The sequence below is a fragment of the Cygnus olor genome, chromosome 19, assembly GCF_009769625.2.
Source record: "Cygnus olor isolate bCygOlo1 chromosome 19, bCygOlo1.pri.v2, whole genome shotgun sequence".
Taxonomy (NCBI): Eukaryota; Metazoa; Chordata; class Aves; order Anseriformes; family Anatidae; genus Cygnus; species Cygnus olor.
Window position 1 is genome coordinate 11,919,641 of NC_049187.1, and position 18,523 is coordinate 11,938,163.

The 18,523-nt window shown below is 37.6% G+C and overlaps 1 protein-coding gene across 8 annotated transcripts; it reads left to right on the top strand.

Moving 5' to 3' along the window:
* Positions 1-1,701: 1,701 nt before the first annotated feature.
* ZBTB34 (zinc finger and BTB domain containing 34) lies at positions 1,702-15,534 on the top strand. Of its 8 annotated transcripts, none has more exons than XM_040531477.1 (6): positions 1,740-1,819; positions 5,069-5,173; positions 6,748-9,580; positions 9,674-9,793; positions 10,221-10,342; positions 11,574-15,534. In XM_040531477.1, exons 5-6 carry the CDS (start codon positions 10,302-10,304, stop codon positions 13,093-13,095), a joined length of 1,563 nt encoding a protein of 520 aa, XP_040387411.1. In that variant the 5' UTR covers positions 1,740-1,819; positions 5,069-5,173; positions 6,748-9,580; positions 9,674-9,793; positions 10,221-10,301; the 3' UTR covers positions 13,096-15,534. The 8 variants fall into 8 exon arrangements, with proteins under 8 accessions (XP_040387413.1, XP_040387412.1, XP_040387414.1 ...); XM_040531483.1 differs by having other exon boundaries at positions 9,674-9,754; XM_040531484.1 differs by lacking the exon at positions 5,069-5,173 and having other exon boundaries at positions 1,725-1,819; positions 9,494-9,580.
* The last annotated feature ends 2,989 nt before the right edge of the window (positions 15,535-18,523 follow it).

Sequence of the window (18,523 nt, forward strand, 5' to 3'; positions counted from 1 at the left end):
TAAATATATAAAGAAAATTTTTTTCTAGTAATGTGTCTTCTTGAAATACTGAGAACATGCCAGCCTAGCCTAAGAAAACACTAAACTAAGAACTGATATTTAAAATACAAGTAGTTGATGAATACAGAGAATTGGTCCTGTTTCTTTGGTGCTTAGGTAATTAGTTGCCATGTGAGTCCAAATTTATCAAACAGGTTTTATCATATCTGTGGTTTGTTGTTTCTTTTTGCAAAACAGTGATTCCTTAAGTTGTAATACAATATGTACAGGCCAATATGAAAATTTTGGAACACACACTTAATAGTACCAGCAACTGCAAAAACCCTACAAGTAAACTAGAAGTAGGTACAGATAATGTGTCAATCTTGTCAAAGTATCAAAGAAATTTCACGCTGTGAAAAACGTATTAAAGATTAAATTTATCTTCCTGTGAGGATTCCTCCTCTACCTGTCTAAATTTGGTTATTCTAACAGAATAATTTGCTTTGCCCATCCTCCATCTGTTAATTCCTCATGGAACTGTCATAGCTGATGCTTCTTACTCAGCAACATAATGCTTGCAATCTAAACAATAGATGAATTCACTTTCTTGTAAAACGTATTGAGCTGATTCCTGGAGAACTCAGTATTTGTATACCATAGTCCTTCATCTTCAGCAATTTTAAATGGAATATGACACAAGCAAATTCACTTACTATTGCCATTAGTTACTCTTACTGCATACACACAAAAAGCTGCAAGTATTCCGTCTGTTCAGAGTTGATCGTTTGATTTTCTTTGATAAGTGTATCTGTTATTTAACTTTGCTATTTATGCACTGGTCAGGATACTTAGGGTACCTTATCCTATTACCATTCAGCACCTAATTTCTGAAGACTGCTTTCCATATTTTTTGATACAGAGAGAAAGACACACATCTTGAAGATAATATGTGATGTCTGATGTTACATAATGTGAATATTGTAGCAGCAGCTACTAGCTTCAGCCCTTCTGTCTTTTGAAAAGTGGTACAGTTTTACAGTGTATCGTTACCCTACATATGCTGCAAGCATGTGCAGGATAGGCTCTGAAAACATATGCATGCTCTCTAAAGCAATTGGTGTAAGTTAAAAGGATGGTGTAATACAGGTGACTTTCTTAATTCCTAATTTATTGTGCTCAGTAAAGGTGGTAGTTCGCAGCTGGGAGGGAGTTCCTCTCCCAGACGCTTGCTGTCTTCATCCAGGTGCACTTAGAACAGCCATGTAATCTGCAGTGGGCCGGACACCCGGTGTTTAAAAGACGAAGGGGGGGGAGAGGAGCAAGAAAAGTTGATCTCAAAATATGTCAGATCAGACGTTTCCAGAAATTAATACTGCTGTAACACTAAGCTGTTCTTGGGAATCTGGCGTTTTGTTTTCTCTTTTCCAAATTCCTCGCTCCTGCTAACGTCTTGGAATGCGCGCTCCGAGGCAGAATTCAGGAGGAACGTTATTTCCCGCTGTTGTCCGCAGCTTTCAGTTGCAGCTTGAACTCCCTCATTTCCTCGTGCGGCAGCTCGGCGGCAGGGCAGACGCCAGGCCTCGCGGCCCGCGCCGCGCTCCCGGGCCCAGCAGCGCGGGGAGGCGCCGAGACAGAGCCCGCCCCGCCCCGCCCGCGCCCCCCGGCGGCCTCGGGAGGGCTCTGCGCCCGCTGCCGGCGCGCGTCGCCGGGAAGCGGAAGCGCCGCCAGCGGAATCGTTTCCGGGTGCGAAGAGCTGCGGGAGAGGGCGGGAAGCGGCGGTGGGAGCGGGCAGGAGACGGGCCGGGACCCGCCATGCGAGAGACCCCGACAGCCCCAGGTGAGCCGCGGGCGGGCCGGCCGCTGCAGGGGGCGTCGGGCCGGGGGCTGGGGCGGCGCTACCGCGGGGGACGGAGGCGGCTCGGGGTAGGGGGTCCCGGCGCCCTGACAGGCCCCGCAGGGGCGGTGGCCCGGCGCCGCGGGAGGCGCCGGCGCCGCGGGGGGCTCGGCCCGGGCCTGTGCTGCGGGCGCCGTCTCGGCCCTGCGGCCGCGCGGCGCCCCGGCGCGAGCTGAGGCGAGCCCTGCAGCCGGCCGCCCGGGAGCCGCCGCGACGTCCCTGCTGCCGCGGCCGACCCCGGCTCCGTCGGGGTTGCTCCGCTTTCAGCCAGGTCTTGCCGAAAGCTGCCCTTGCGTAGCCTGAGCCTGTGGCTGGAGCGTAAGCTTGGTTTGCGAGCAGAGAGGCAGGACGCGCGTGTGTCTTGGCCTTTTATTAGTGCGAACGAGGCGCGGCGCAACTGATGCGGTCGGCTTGGCTGGCTGAAGTACTTTGAGACCCTAGTACCTTTTTTAGTGTTGTCCCCAGAAGCTGGCGGACCTTTCGGCTGTTGCTGTTCTGTTTGAGGAACTGGAAGTTCTAGTTAAGACTCAGTCTTCGTGAAGGCCCTTCAAAAGCTCTGCAGGTGCACATGGCGTATGCAATTAGTTTTATTTAAAAATAAGTCAGTGGTGAAGGTACACTTGGAATAAATCTGAACTGCCTCATAAAAGCTGATGTGGGAGTTCCCAGTCATGGGGGGGGGGGGGGGGGGGGTGGAATAAAAGCGGTTTAGGTATATACGTGTTACAGAATTATCAGCATCTAGAATAGGAGGAGCCTGTGCTTCTTTGCCTCGTTAGTGAGAGCTACAAAATGCTTGGTGTATCAGAAGTAATGGAATCAAAGACTGAGAGAATACTATGGGGAAAAAAAAAGGAGGAAAGCGTACTCTTGAGAGCTACCTTAAACCTATTATAAAAATATCTAGAGAATATAGCTACTTCATTGCTTAAAATAAGTCTTGAAGTCAAATAGTTATAATTTGATTAAGAGTGAGTAGCTAAAAAAGAAAAAGGATGAAAAAAGTAGGTAGATTAAAATGCATAATGCTAGCCAATTATTTCCTTGATAATACATAATTTCTTATTATAGTAGCAGAATGAAAGCTTGCTCTCCCTTCCCACTTATTAAAGGCCTTACTATGCTCTCAGTTGTTTCCCTGATTCTGATAGTGACTTCTCTAAACATGTATCTCAAAGTTGTCAGAAATTTAGGAAATAAAATATGTGGGGTATAAATATTCAGGATTAAATAAACAGTACTCAGAAGCTTGCATATTATGAAGTTGGTGCACGGAAGAAAACTGATCAGTACTGGTAAGGTCTTACAGCTTTAAAGCATATGTGTCATAAATGTGCCTTTATTTCACTTAACTGACACAATACTTCTGCTGATCTTGGCTATCTGTGTTTTGCCTTCTAATAACATTTTTTTTTCCCATCTTTAGAAATACATGCATACCTGCAATTGCTTTTATAGTAACTTGATTTCTAGGGCCAACATTTGGAGCTTATTTGTGTTCCGGTTTCTAATCATTGGGTGAACCTTTGTTTATCCATCTCTAGTTTCATATTTACTATTTTAATCACTTACATACAGGCAAGCAATTTTGAGAGGACTATTTGAGAATAAGGGAGGAAAGTGGTCCTTGGAATTCTGTTTCACAACTGCTCTGGATATTTGCTCAAATAAAATACTCTTTTTTTGTTGTTTGTTTGTTTTACTGTGAAATGCTAAATATGCAGTTCTGATAATTGCCTGGCTGCACCATACTGAGAGTTGTGAATAGCAATGTAGTTTTTACAATGTTAGCGTTTGTGTGTGTGTATGTGTATATATATAAATGAATTGGTTTTAATGTTGATACTAAAATCATCCGCTCCTTCAAGTGGTTTTCTCAGGATGGCAAATGTAATTGTCCATTTTCTGTATAAACAATTGTTGCTATGTCTGTGAAGAGCTTCCCAGGAGTATACTCATCCTGTTGTTTTAGTGAGGTCAAAAATAAATCCTTTTCAATTCCTGTTAGACAAAAGTCAGAATTAATAAGAATTTTTCTGCAAAAACTGTACGGGACTAAAGTATTGCTCACCTATGAAAATGATGGGATTGTGTTCTGCGATGCTTTAGGATGGGAGTGCTTGCCTGAGAGACGTGAATTTTGTTCTTGTAACTTTTTCTGTATTTTAATCCAAAATATGAGTGAAGCAGTCGTTTTTCAAAGCTGTTTCACCATAGACTGTTAAAAACTGTGCTGAGCTTAACAAAAGTTTGGGCAAGAAGCTCATGTAAACATAAGCTTGTGTTAGCTGTTTTTAATCATACTGGCAGTTTTTACCTGTTAGAGGCAAATCCAACGGAGTAATCTGTTGAATCGAACTGAAAAGAGTTTGGAGATCATTGTAAATGTAAAAGATGCCATAAATAAAGGTCATTTTATGCTATTGGAGAAGCTACAAACAAAATGAAACAGTGCTGCAACAGAAACATTACAGAACTTTCTCTTGTGCTGGAGCATCTTTTAGGAACTGCATATCAACTCATTGTTAAACTTCCATCTGAGTTGGAGAGTCACTCATATATTCTGAGAAAGCAAAATTCCATGTTTATGCATAGCGATCTATTTGTGCTCTCCAGTATGTTTTAAGTTTAAATATGTCCGAGTGAGTTTAAAAACAAATATTACAAATCAAACCAAGCAAAAGTTGTTTATAGGTGTAGTAATGCTTCTAGAATTCAGCTTTGTAATTCTCTTGAAATCAAGAGTTCACAGAGTTAACTGAAAGTGATTTAGGAAGTGACCTTGTTTAGCATGAGAAGTACTTGAGAAGTCAGTCCATACTTGTTTAATATTCCGTTCAAGGGATGCTTTAAAAGAATATGGATGAAATTTTCACTTTATTTACTTAAGTAGACACTTGCCATTTCACCTCTATTAACAGTGTGTAAGTGTTCCACAAAAGACATGTTCACTTGAATTCAGTTTAATAGATTACAGACTGACATTCCTGTAGTCTAAGCAATGAAGGAATACGGTATTGCTTTGAAATAAGTTGTTGTTGTAAGTGCATCTTATATTACTGCCTTTGTACCATAAATTTTTAACAAGGTTTTTAAGGCATTACATTTTTTGCCACAGTACAATTTCTTTCATCACAGTACTTCTTCCACCAGCCTTAAAGCCTGTTGCTCATGAAATTCTTTTGGTTTTAGGCAACTGTGCATTCATGAATTACTGCTATGAGATAACATCTAGATGATCAGATTCTGAACGGGTACAATAGTCTTCAAAGATTCCTTGCCTGCTCTAGTGCTGTGGTTTGTATAATACACGTTAAGTGGCTTTTAAATGTTCTTTCTATATAGTGCAGTCAACGTTTTGAAAAATCTATTTTGCATACAGACATACTTGATGTATTCCTTCTACCAATCTTCAAGTGGTTCTTTTTCTTAAGTATCAAGTGCAAACATTCCTTCTAATCATTCTTTTCATTGCTTAAAGGAGTTGTTTGATATTTGTATGACTTAGCATATAAGCTGCATGGAGAACAGTGTCACCTTAGGTACATTTTCAGTCACCAGGAGGATGTTTCTGGCAGCGTGTTGTGTAGACCTGGAAATAGTTTGTGTGGATGAGCTGAAAATACACAAGAGCCTATTTTTATTATTCGCCGTGTATGTTTCTGGAAAACCATTTAATGCAATTGATTTGTAAATCTATATTAAAATAAAAAAAGTGTTTAATTATCTCACTTGAAATAAGTATAAAATAACTTAGTCTCCTTCATGATCTTTAAAGGCTGCAGAGTTCTCAAGAAAATGGCTGCGTAAATTTAGGAAGAGTTGATACATTAACCCAACATTAAATATTTCCATAATACTGCTTATATTATTGTAAGTATTTTATGGTTCTGCAAGAAAAAATCTCAGTTGGGAGAGAAGCTTTTTTGTTTTACTCATTTTTAAATGATGGTTTCTTCCCAGTTTTCAAAGACTGTTTAAAGTAGACTGTCCTAAAGCAATGTCCTAAAAAATGCACTTAGACTATGACAGACCTGATTGCAGTTTTTCTTTGGTACAACTAGCTTTAATTATTGTGTCGAGTCTAATCCGAAGACTGTCTAAGGCAACTGAAACAAGTGAAAGTAATGAAGATGTTGCCATAAATCTTCCACAATCACAGATGATTGGGTTACATTCATAGATTAAAAATACTTCTGAATGATGGTTTTGCAAGAATGTCTTAAGTTCTCACAGATGGAGTAGTAAATAATATGACAAAATGCAAGGGAGGTATGCGGTGATTAATAGAAACACCTGTTTCTTTTCTTGCTTATTCTCTGTTCTGAGCAGTAGCGTATGGTGTATCCATTCTTGGTGTCACAGGAGCACTTTATTTTTTTAGTCTTAATTTTCCTTATGACCTTCCTAACTTTTATGCTTTTATGCATTTCTGTTTTCAAGCACTTTCCACAATAGTAATGTTTTTGTTTGTTTGTTTGCTAAGGAACTCATGTTGGTGAGCTAAAGAAAATGCAAGGGATCTTTACTTGCACCTTTGCTTGAGTTAAAATGAGCATAACATGTATCATTCACCTGTCTATGAGAACAGCAAACCATACATCAGCAAGTGAATGAAGTTAAACAGGTGCAGATTTAGAAGCAGAAACTAATATGATGCTGGCAAACGCACAGCTTCATGTTGTAGTTATATGATGCTTTCCTGCTGTTACTATATGATGTCAGTAAAATGAAATACCAAATTAGCTTTGTCATCATCTATTTTTGTTTTTTCAAGTGTAATGAGAGCTTTCATAGAACACAGTTTTTAAAGTATGTTTTTTTGAAATCTAACAAGAAATGTTAAATGCATGTCATTCTCATGTTCACAGGTTACTTCAACGAACACTTTTGTTTGAAGATAAAGGGCAGCGATCCACTGCTAGTAATTCATACTATATTTTATGTTTGTGTAAGACCCTGATGAATAAATGTAATGCAAACTCAAAGAGAATTTATATGATTGTTTTGAGTGTGACTGGATGATCACCCACAGAAATAGACAGGAGACTCAACATAGCACTGCTGGAACTTAATATGTGGTTCTGTCCCATGCTTCAAAAATTAGAATCATAAGGTTGGAAAAGACCTCCAAGATCATCTGATCCAACTGTCCCCCTACCACCAACATTACCTACTAAACCTTGTTCTAAGTACCACATCCGGCCATTTCTTAAACACGCCCAGGGACAGTGATTCCACCACCTCTCTGGGCAACCCATTCCAGTGCCTAAGTACTTCTTTCTGAGAAGAAATTTCTCCTAACTTCCAACCTGAGAAATTAGAAAGCCTTCATCAAATTTCTTGTACACATTTGTATGAAAACTTTAACCTTCCTGAATAAGTGGATCAAACTGTTTAACAGAAGACCTAGTTATAGACAGGTGACCAGAGGTGGACTTAAATTTTATAGCACTTTAACCTAAGGTGGAACTCTCCAACAACAGGGATAAAAACCTAAAGCAAGACAAAATGCATTACTTTGTAACAATGAGGTTCCCTAACATTACTGTGAGTTGTCTTGGCTCTCACCAGTCCCCCAAATGCTAGAGCTTGTATAATACACATCTTCATTCTGTAGTGGTCTTGGTCTTAACACAGATTGACTCCATATGTGCTGAAATATCATGGAAGGTATTGGACATAACTTCTGACTACTTATTAATTTTTTCTTCTTCTCTGCTAATTCTCTAAATATTTGTTATGTGAGTTAAAGTAGTTACCGTTCCATTGTTTTGAGAAGCAAAGACTGGATGGTTAACTGTAGAGAGAATGTTTGTGATTTATTTTTTAGTTTGTTTTGTTTTTATTTAGAGCATACAGTGGATGTGTCCATAGCTAATTTGCCTTTTAGAGTACTTCTCTGCTTCAGTTTAATGTGAATTTCCTCACCCTAAAAGAAGAGATTAGTAAGACACTTCAACTTGGAAGAAACTGTTTTTAAAAAAAAAAAACAAAACTTGAGGATTTCTTCTTTGCCAGGCTCATCAGAAATACTTCAAGCATAAATCACATTGTCTTGAAAGAGCTACTGGCTTGCCAGTATTGGTGAATAATCAAGTACTATTATGGTACAGTACCCTGCTGAACAATAATCTGCTTAACTCTACTGGAATTGGAATCTGGGTCTGCTAGCTTTATTCTGCATGCAAACATAATAAAAACTTTTTGTGTGGGGGGAATATATTTCGAAGATGATTTTCTAGATAATGAAATTGGGGATTTATATGAATAAGTAAGATCATTCTTCCTCTAATCATTACTCATCAGTAAAACATTGCCAGTGGTGCCTGCCTCTCTTACTTGTAATACCCAGATTTTTCCTCAGGTCTTATCTCCCCTAATCTGTGCAAGAAAGTTGGTGTGCCCTGGTACTAACCCTACCAAAATTACTACAGTCTCAGTCCAGTTCCTGCTATGGTACTGCTACACGCAAACGTGGTGTTCATTGACAAATTCCTTCATCTAGAAATGTTTGAGAGTTTAGCCAAAAGCAAAAGACGGGTTCCCTTCTGTCAGAGGCTGCTGCTGTGTAAAATTCTTGTTACTTTACACTTTCTACAGAAGTTTTCAGGATCCCAGGAAGCATTTGTTTTCAGAGGAAGAAACTGACGTTGCAACAAGAGCGTGCTGTAGATTCTTCTTTTTTAAGAACAGCGGGGTGTCCTCTGCTTTTTGGGCTACACTTGATGTGTTTGCTTTCAAAGCGATACCGTATGTTCCTGTGTTCACTACACTGACAAGCAACCTCGCAAACCTTCAATTCCATCATCCTTTCCATTCCCTACCAGGATTTGTGCGGTTTATTCTCCTGAAAATGGTAATAGTAAAATTCTCTGCTTCCTAAGAGGAAGTTGAAACAGTTCTCGGAACAAGGCTGTAGAATTGCTTATAGATACACATGCCCATGGATTTGGGAAGGAGTCCTCGAGGGGTCCCTTCCAACTTGGGATATTCTATGATTCCATAGAGAGAGTTAGAATTTCCAACAGTTATGATGTGCAAGTACTGCCAAGCATCCCTTTTCTCTCAGTGACCCCATCTTCCTGTCTCTCATGCTTTCCCTAGTATGTGTTTACAGTACCTTTGCAATGTGTGGTCATCTCCTAGGGGGTGTGAATTCATCTAGACGTGCCAAGATGCCTTGATCAAAAGAATGAAATTGTGGGCTTTTTTTTTTTTTTTCACAGTAAGACGTAAAGTACCCATCGTCTTTCTACTTAAGGGCTCCTATCCCTATCCCATTCCTTCTGTCTGTACTAGTGCTTGTGGTGACTATATTTTAATGTTTTGTCTGGGACTACGTTGTTTTCCATTTCACTGAATAAAGAGCCCTTAGGGAAGTACAGGGCAAGGAGAAAGGCCACTGGCTAAATATGACAAACTGTTTCTGTACATTCTATACATAAAAAAAAGGAATAACTTCTGATGGAATTTGGGTGAGGCTTGATTAGGATCTGGTTCCTGAGATCAGAGATCTGTAAAGATGTAGGAATGACAAATTATCACTGCTGGGGACTGGTCTTACAGTTTGTACATAGCTCTCAACCTAGGTAACAGCTCTCCGTGTTGTTTCAGGTCAACAAAAACCCTTCAAATGAGCAAAGAAAAGCTCAGTCAGGAACGTTGCACCTGTGTATAGTGCATAAATCCCACAAGTCAAAGGTAGTGGCCTATGTGGGGTTAGTAAAGAAACCTGATGCCCTGTCAAACAACAGTGATGTTGACAAATATGTATCCTTATTGCCGAGAATGCAGTCTTCCCAATGGAGTGGATGCAAGCTAGGAACTTGGACAGTGGTTCTCTGTGCAGCATGGAGGGATGCTCAGAATACCAAGGTTAATCTTCCAGTTTAATTGCTCCATCATTCACTTGAGGTTTGTTTGTTTGTTTGTCATGTTTGATTTCTGGTTTATGCCTGACTTGTTTCAGCTCACAAGCACTGAATCATTCTATAGCTTTATTTGCTGACTGAAAGAACTGTCCTGCCAAAGCTATCTTTGTATGGATGGCTGTGATCATATCAGTTCTGTTAACCATTTTAATCTTTATTTCCATCATCGGTCAAGCGAAGTACAATTTACTGAAGTTTTCTCAGTAATGCTAGTCGAGTCAGGAAGCTGGCTGTTTTGTTTCTCTGCTGAAAGGAACTTCCATTTGTGAAGACAATGAACCTTAGTTTTAGGTGACAGCTCCAGTTCTTCCTTGTAAATCTTTTGTCATATTCCTACCTGTTGATTTTGTTTTTTACAGTGCCTAAATTTTCGTAATTTGATTTAAAATTGTTCATATGTCCTATTACAGCATGTAACATAAGACACAAATAGAAAAAAAATCTGCTAGTATGTTGTGATACATTGGACATGCTTCCTGCATCAGAAGTCAATGGATGATGTTGAGATCTGTTTGTCCAATTGGAAAAGCAGGTATGATGGCTATATTATGACTTCTGCATTAATAAGAACAAGAATAACAATGAAAATATGAAGATTCTTGGGTACTTGATTACAGGCCTACTCTTAGAAATATAGGATAGTCTGCTACAGGCACTCTCGGGGAACAAGTGTGTATTCGCTTTTTACGATAATGTAGGGTAGTACCTTTCTTTAGATCTTATTCTGAAATGTATACATTTCGCTAAAGCTCTTGGAACATCCTTTCCCATTGTATCAAGAAAGTTTTAATACTAATGGCTTTGGAGTTATGTTGAACTTAATTGGCAAATCATCTTAGTTAAGAAGTCAGTGCAGTGTCAGATGAGCTTCAAAGCGGGGCAGAGGGCAGCAGGCAATAGATGAAAACCACAAAAAGAAACTCAAAAAATTGAAAGTCCGTGGGTGGCTCCCACACTTTTCCTTCAAAAATGCTGCCTTGCATATTGACACGTTCATTGTTATCTGGAAACCTCTGGCACACTGGGTAAACAGTTCAGAATTGAGTCTACACTCTGATATTTCCTTCAATTAGGATTCCTTGTTTTTTGATGTAAATACTGAATGATTGATTTATTTCTTTAATAAGTATTGAGAGTATTTTCTCAAGAGGTAAACGTTTGTCTAAACAGAAATACCATTGATGTCAAATTTATTTCAGAGCTGAATATACTACATATCTAGACCTAAAAAATACATTTTAAAAATATTTTAATGTTTGTGTTTGTATGCGTATACATATATCCACACAACTGTGGTTTTTCTTCATCAGGTTTTTCAAACTTCATGAAATACCTTTCAAAAATTATTCTTGGACAATTTAAAAGTGCAGTTCCCTGCAAGTATCAGTGTAGTCTCTTAAGACAGTAAAGATTCTGAAGTTTTTGACCTGCTTTAGTGACTTTAATATTAGGATTCTGTTAGGAGGTTGGGGACTGCAAAGTTTCTTTTAGGTTAAACATAGACTATCCCAGGGACCCTGTGATGTGTTATAAGCAATTGAATTATGAATGTTGCAGAGGGATAATTTGATAGCAATGCAAGAGATCAGTAGATCAAGACTCTACTTTTTCTGTTACATAAGTATTTATACCAGCTGTTTTGTTGACACCCACCTTAAACAGATCAATGTGGTAATTTAACCTCAACATGTGTAAGCATTTATTTTTGAAACGGAAAACTCTGTATTCATTCTCAGTTGTAAATCTTCTCACTTTTCTTTCAGATTCCATTTTACATCAGTAGAAATGGACAGCAGCAGTTTCATTCAGTTTGATGTGCCTGAGTACAGCAACACTGTTCTGAGCCAGTTAAACGAACTCCGCTTGCAAGGAAAGCTGTGTGACATAATTGTGCATATTCAGGGTCAGCCATTTCGAGCCCATAAAGCTGTCTTAGCTGCCAGTTCTCCATATTTCCGTGACCATTCAGCATTAAGCACCATGAGTGGCTTATCTATATCAGTTATTAAAAATCCCAATGTTTTTGAACAATTGCTTTCATTTTGTTACACTGGAAGGATGTCCTTACAACTGAAGGATGTTGTTAGTTTTCTAACTGCAGCTAGCTTTCTACAGATGCAGTGCGTCATTGATAAGTGCACACAGATACTGGAGAGTATTCATTCAAAGATCAGTGTTGGTGATGTTGACTCTGTCACTGTTGGTGCTGAAGAAAATTCAGAAAATCGCAATGGAGTTAAAGATGGCAGCTATTTTGCCAACCCCATTGAAATATCTCCCCCCTATTGCTCTCAGGTGCGACAGTCAACAGCAAGCAGCGATCTTAGGATGGAAACTACTCCAGGCAAAACTCTGCGTAGTCGACTGCAAGAAGAAGGGCATTCAGATCGAGGAAGCAGCGGGAGTATTTCTGAATATGAAATTCAGATTGAAGGTGATCATGAGCAAGGAGACCTGATAGTAAGGGAAAGTCAGATTGCAGAGGTGAAAGTTAAAATGGAAAAGTCTGACAGGCCAAGTTGCTCTGATAGCTCTTCCCTTGGTGATGATGGATATCATACTGAAATGGTGGATGGAGAGCAAGTGGTAGCAGTAAATGTTGGTTCCTATGGGTCTGTCTTGCAACACGTTTATTCATTTACCCATGCCTCATCACAGGCTGCAGGTGTGTCTGAAACTTTTGGAAGCCTGAGCAATTCAAGTCCCTCAAGGTCAATGCTGAGCTGTTTCAGAGGGGGTCGTGCACGCCAAAAACGGGTATCCACTGGTCATTTACATAGTGATGTTCAGGGCTTGGTGCAAGGGGCTGACAGTGATTCTATGGTGAGTAACACAGGATACGAAAATAGTCCACGGGAAAGAAATACAAGAGGTCATTGGTATCCATACAATGAGAGGCTGATTTGTATTTACTGTGGCAAGTCTTTCAACCAGAAAGGGAGCCTCGATCGGCACATGCGATTGCACATGGGAATAACTCCTTTTGTGTGCAAATTTTGTGGGAAGAAATATACCCGCAAGGACCAACTTGAGTATCATATTCGCGGTCATACAGATGATAAGCCCTTTCGCTGTGAGGTCTGTGGAAAATGTTTTCCTTTCCAGGGTACACTAAACCAGCATTTGCGAAAGAATCACCCTGGAGTAACAGAAGTAAGAAACAGGGTAGAGTCTCCAGACAGAACAGAAGCTTTTGTGGAACAGAAAATAGATAATGATGCTTCGGCTTCTGAAGCTATGGATTCTAGTATGGAAATTCATGCAATGTCTAGCACATCTGATTAAAATATTACATTCTAAGTGCAACACAAACAAGCACATTAATAATGTATTTTTAAAATCTTTTATTCTTTTAGTAATCTTCATTACAAGTATAACAGCCTTTTAATTTTCCTGACCTTCTGGAAATCAGTGTGAAATGGTTTCTGAAAAAGACTACATAAGTATTATTTGCTTCTGTAGGAGGTTGGGCTGTTTTTTTGTGTTTGTTTGTTTGTTTTTCCACTTTTGAAGATGCTCAAAATATAAAAAACAGTGTGCTGGGGAATGGATGGGAAGAGTCTGCTAAGGTGTCCCTACTGGTTGATCTGGTAAGACACAAATTCCAGTGGAGAAAGATATTAAAATAAGATTGGCAGCTCTGCTGGATACACCAAGAAGCTGTAGTCTCGCTTATTTCTTAAATCCTGTTGCTGATAAAGAGGGTTACACAGCAGTGGGGAGAGAGAATATTATATATTTGATTCCTTCCATGTGTTCCAATGAATTGTGCTTGTTTTTCCAACTGTTTTTGGTAGTTAGTCTGTTTATATATATAAATTTGCTTTATATATATGAAACGCTTTCACTTTCCCTATTCTGGTTGAAGTGAATGTAAAAGTATGTCAAGGTTTATACCACGTACCATTCTTTCAACTACTAGCTCTCCTCTCTGCCTAGGATTTAGGACTTCAGACTTTGGGAGGATGCTTTTGTTTTTAGAAGAATGTTTGGTTTTCATCTTATTAAACTATTACTTTGTGTGCAGAAGTGAGCAAAGTGAATTACCTTGTTTTAATTGCTTTGCTTTATAACATTTGTAAACCAAATGCCATAAATCTATTAAATTATGGTTAAATTGTTAAGGGGTTTTGTTAGTTGTCTAGAACATAAACTGGACAACCTGTGGTGCTGACCTTTTTATATATATAGAGATAGATATATATCTATATATATATTAAAAAAAAAAAAAAAAGGAAAACTAATAGCAAACCCAGAAGTAGCATTGTGGTTTTAAATGTGTTTTTACTGGCCTCAGAATCTACCTTCATTTCGTACTGTAGAAGTATACCAGGTAACTAAATTTAACTTTATCACTCTTCATGGTTGGTTGATACTAACCTGAGAGGTATCTTGTAGTTTAAACTACAGTATTTCCAAGCAGTGTTTTAACAGGTCTCTTCACAGAGAGCTGTTTTCAGGTGCACATTGACTTCCTACTTACAGCTCCAAGTGATATGTTAGCACTTGGAATTTGTACTTTTTTGTATTAAAAAAAAAACAAAACACAAATACTCTATGGGAACTTCAAGCAATATGTCTGTTATTTCATGTGCAAGTATTACAGAGTTGCTGTGGCTTCCCTATTATCTTCAGTGGTTGTTTTCTGTATAAAGGAACTACCAACAACTTTAAAAATACTCTAAATATTGTTGTTTCACCAAATGTTTTTTTTTATTATGGTGCTAACTTCATCATTTAGGTCAGTATAATATATTAAAATGTGAAAACTAATGGTAAACATTAAGCAAAATAGAAAAAAGAAATAAAAAAAAAATAAACAATAGTTTCAGACCTCAAAAGCATGAGCTGGCAAACACTACTGTGTAAATTCTACCTGATAAGCAAAATTAAATTAACCACATGCATCTTTAAAATACATGCTTTATATAATTGGGCCTTATGCTTTATTTAGCAAATATTGAAAATCCATCTGTGAACATGTTGTCTGAGTCCTGGAATTTAGAAAATATAGTCTCATTCTTAAGTTACAGGAAAGCAAAAAGATAGGTTTGATATCTTGTAATGCTTTTTGGGCTCCTGTGAAGTTGGGGCATATTTGTGTAGTAGTAGCTTTATTGAATACACTAGTTCTTAATATTGTGACAGTCTGCAATAAGATTTTTATTAAATACCAACTTACAGTAAAAATCCACCAGCTCCTTTGGAGCAGCTTCAGTTGAATTGAGTACATAATTTGCCTCTTTGTCCTAAAACTGCCTAAATAAAGAGGTGCAGGGAGGTGAGATGATGTTTCTCTCCTTGAACCAATAGAACTGTTATTTTCAGTAAGGGAAATTGTATGTCTGTGTCTATGGGAGGTAGTCTGTATGTTTACCCACTTAAAAACAGGTTGGTGTTTCTGATACTGTTTTTTCTCATGTTTGCTTTAAGTAATTAAATTTTTTAAAAAATGTGTTTTGACAAATTAAGTTTGAGACATGTAAAATCCAAGAAATGTACAGTTATTCTTAACCCTTTATCTTGGACCTGTGCTGTGGTGCCTTTGGTGTGACTTTTTTTATGGAAGTATGAGTTGAAGATAGCAGGATATGGGCACTAATTTTATATTTCTTGAATTTCTGTGTCACAATCTTAACATTATTTAAATCTAGTTCTTTGTAAATTTATTGAACTGGTTTGAGTTTACCAAAGAGTGACTTATCCAAACTTGTCTCTGACAAACGAAAAAAAAAAAAAAAGGAAAGAAAAATCACACAAAAACAACAACAAAAGTTACTTTGATTGTACAGGTTCAGGTTCAGAACATTGTAACAGGACTGTTAAGGGGCAGGAAGTGATCACTTTTTCTACAAAACCATGATTCATCAGTTTGCAAGTTTTACTTGCTCCTATTCACATTGATATGCCATTTACCTTTTCCACTGCTAGCAGTGTTAAGAATTATCAAGCCATAACACAGTACTGTAAAGTTCAGCAGTGCTTCAAAGGATACATAAAACATCATTGAACATTACGTTTACACTTACAAAGTGTGTGACTCTGGTAGAAAGCGAACTTCAAACCTGGCAACAGCAAATAAATTGTGCCTTGTCACATAATGGTATGCCAGGTTTAACATTGTCATGACACATGAAGCATTATCTAATTGAAGTTCATTTCACAAGTCCACCAAAACAGAGTATGCTGTGTTATTTTAAGCAGATTATGGAAGTACTGTACAGTGTCTTGTTTCTGTACAGTTTTAAGTTAGCACAGAATTGTTACACATTTCATTTACAATAAATGCAGAAGTCAATAAAATATGTGAAAAAATATTTGACAGCAAAATAAATCATGAAATTATATAGGCTGGTTCATAATTGAGTCTCTTAATCTACCTTTTTATTATAGACAAATGTGAAAACAGTGACAGTGTCCTTTCCTCTAGATGTTTAACCAATTATGACAAACTGTGAAAATAAAGGATTTTATATCTTTGCTAATGTTTGTGGTTTTAAACAGTTAGTTTACTTAATCAGTTATCTTCCATATTATTTTTAAACCTGTAAATACAGTTAGAAAATAGCTTTGTAAATACAGTATATTAGCAGTTCAGTTTGGTCAATAAGTCTTCAGGATTGGCTCTGCTTTTTTTAGTGTGAACTCTTTCAATAGCATAAAGGATACTGTCGATTTACTGTTCAGCAGAATATAATGTAGGCCTAAATTGATAGTTTTTAATGCAGTCTTCCCAAGCATAAAGTAACATTTTATGCTGAAGCCTTTGGTTTACTTTTAGATAAAACAATGAGGCCTCATAATATATTTAGTCTGAACTTTAGGAAGAACAGCAGGAATTAAATCAAGGGCTGGGAAAAGATTGAATGAGCTTTACCTTTAAAAATATCTTATTTGACTTTTTGTATTAGTTGACTGTGATTCTTTTATTGACATTTTTCTAAACAGGTTTCAGATGAAACCATTGAAAGGGACTCAAATATGCAACACCTAATCTATTTTCCAAGGGAGTTTTACCCTTGAATGGTGCTTTTTGACTGGTCAGGGTTATTTATTAAATTTTATATTTGAAAGTATTTGGGGAATTGTGTAAATTCTTTATATGAATCTGTTTAGTTCATTAATTGTAAATTTCATAATACTCAGTGATTGAAACGGAAGTTTAGTAAAGTCATTCAAAATGTTCAAAGTTTATAATCTGTATTTTACATATCTTTTAACAAGTGCCAGAATAGTTGTATTTAATATTTTAGATTTAATGCTCCTTGCACATCCCTGTGGCAGCATTATGTTAGTTATGCAAGTTTACATTAAAAAAAGAAAAAAAAAAAAAAGCCTGGGACACGTTCCTGTATTTATTTCTTCAGGGGATGTGAAGCTAATTATCAGTAACTGAGCAGGTTTGCTTCTAGTTTACCTAAGTAACTCCTGCTATAGCAAATAAAACTAACTGCTGTCTCTCCAATTTACATATGCTATGAATGCAGCCTTTGGACTTGTATTGCAAGCCTCTGGTTGTATATCTGATTAGAGGTAGAGCTCTTGCACGATTTAAAGTGTGTGTTTCTGACTGAAAATTTGTATTTTTAAATAACTTTTATTTGTATTGTTGTTTATCATGATAAATATTTGAACAGTTTGAATGACTTGACTTCGTGTTATTATCTTGCAATATAAACCGGTAACCTCACAACTCCACACTTCATCACCATATGAAGTAAATGAAGCTAGCTAAGCTGATGCTGTAACAATTAACTTGCCATTAAGGATTATTTTGTAGCATGAATTTTAAAATATTTATTCAAATGATATTTTACTCTTGTATTCACTTTGTTTTTAGATTTGTGACATGAATATTTCAGTGCTGCTTTATTTTGTTCTGATGAATTTGTTTCTTGCTTGTAAATTGCTTTTTTTATGGTATAAAGTCAATGGGAATTGCTGTTTGTAAATTAAAATGCTTCTAGAGCAAACCTATGGTGTCGGTGTCTACAATTATATATTTAATTAGCAGTGGACTTCAGGAAAAGCAGCTACAAAAAGTTGTGGTTTAATACTTATGTACCTACTAGAAATCAAAAAGCATTAGAGACAAACTACTGTTGAAGTTTCTCTTTTTCGCCAGCATCATGTGTTTAGTTCTGAACAAATGATCATTTCAGTATTGTGCTCCAAAACTGTCCAACCCTCAAAGCAGAACAAGAACAACAGAAACAAAAAAATGGACTGGCAATCTGCCCAACACCAAGCTAGAGGTAAGTCAGTTGGGCAGGGAGGTATACTTAATTTCCAGAGCAGCGTTTTGTTATGCCGTATGTAACAGTAGAGCTAATACTGTTCTCACCAAGTGTAGGATACATATCCTAGCCCACAAGCTTGAATTTAACGTGCGTATCCAGCAAATGATTAGCTATTTTTAGCTTGCAGAGCCTTAGCTTGTTTCATGGCAGCTGGCTCTTTAAGTGCCTTTGTGACAAGCAACTTCTAGGAGGAGTTAATACATCCTAAACAAAGTGTATACTGTCACTGATTTGCTGAGATAGACTCATACTTTCTGAGGCAAGTAGAATCTTGCAGAAAGAGATTATACTATTAAATTTGGTTTAAATTTTACTAGTGTTGTTCCCAACTTTTCATTGTGTTTGATATGTATACTAGCAAAGATTTTGTTCTATAATAAACCTGAATGAAATTTAAGCGAGTTTTAAACAAT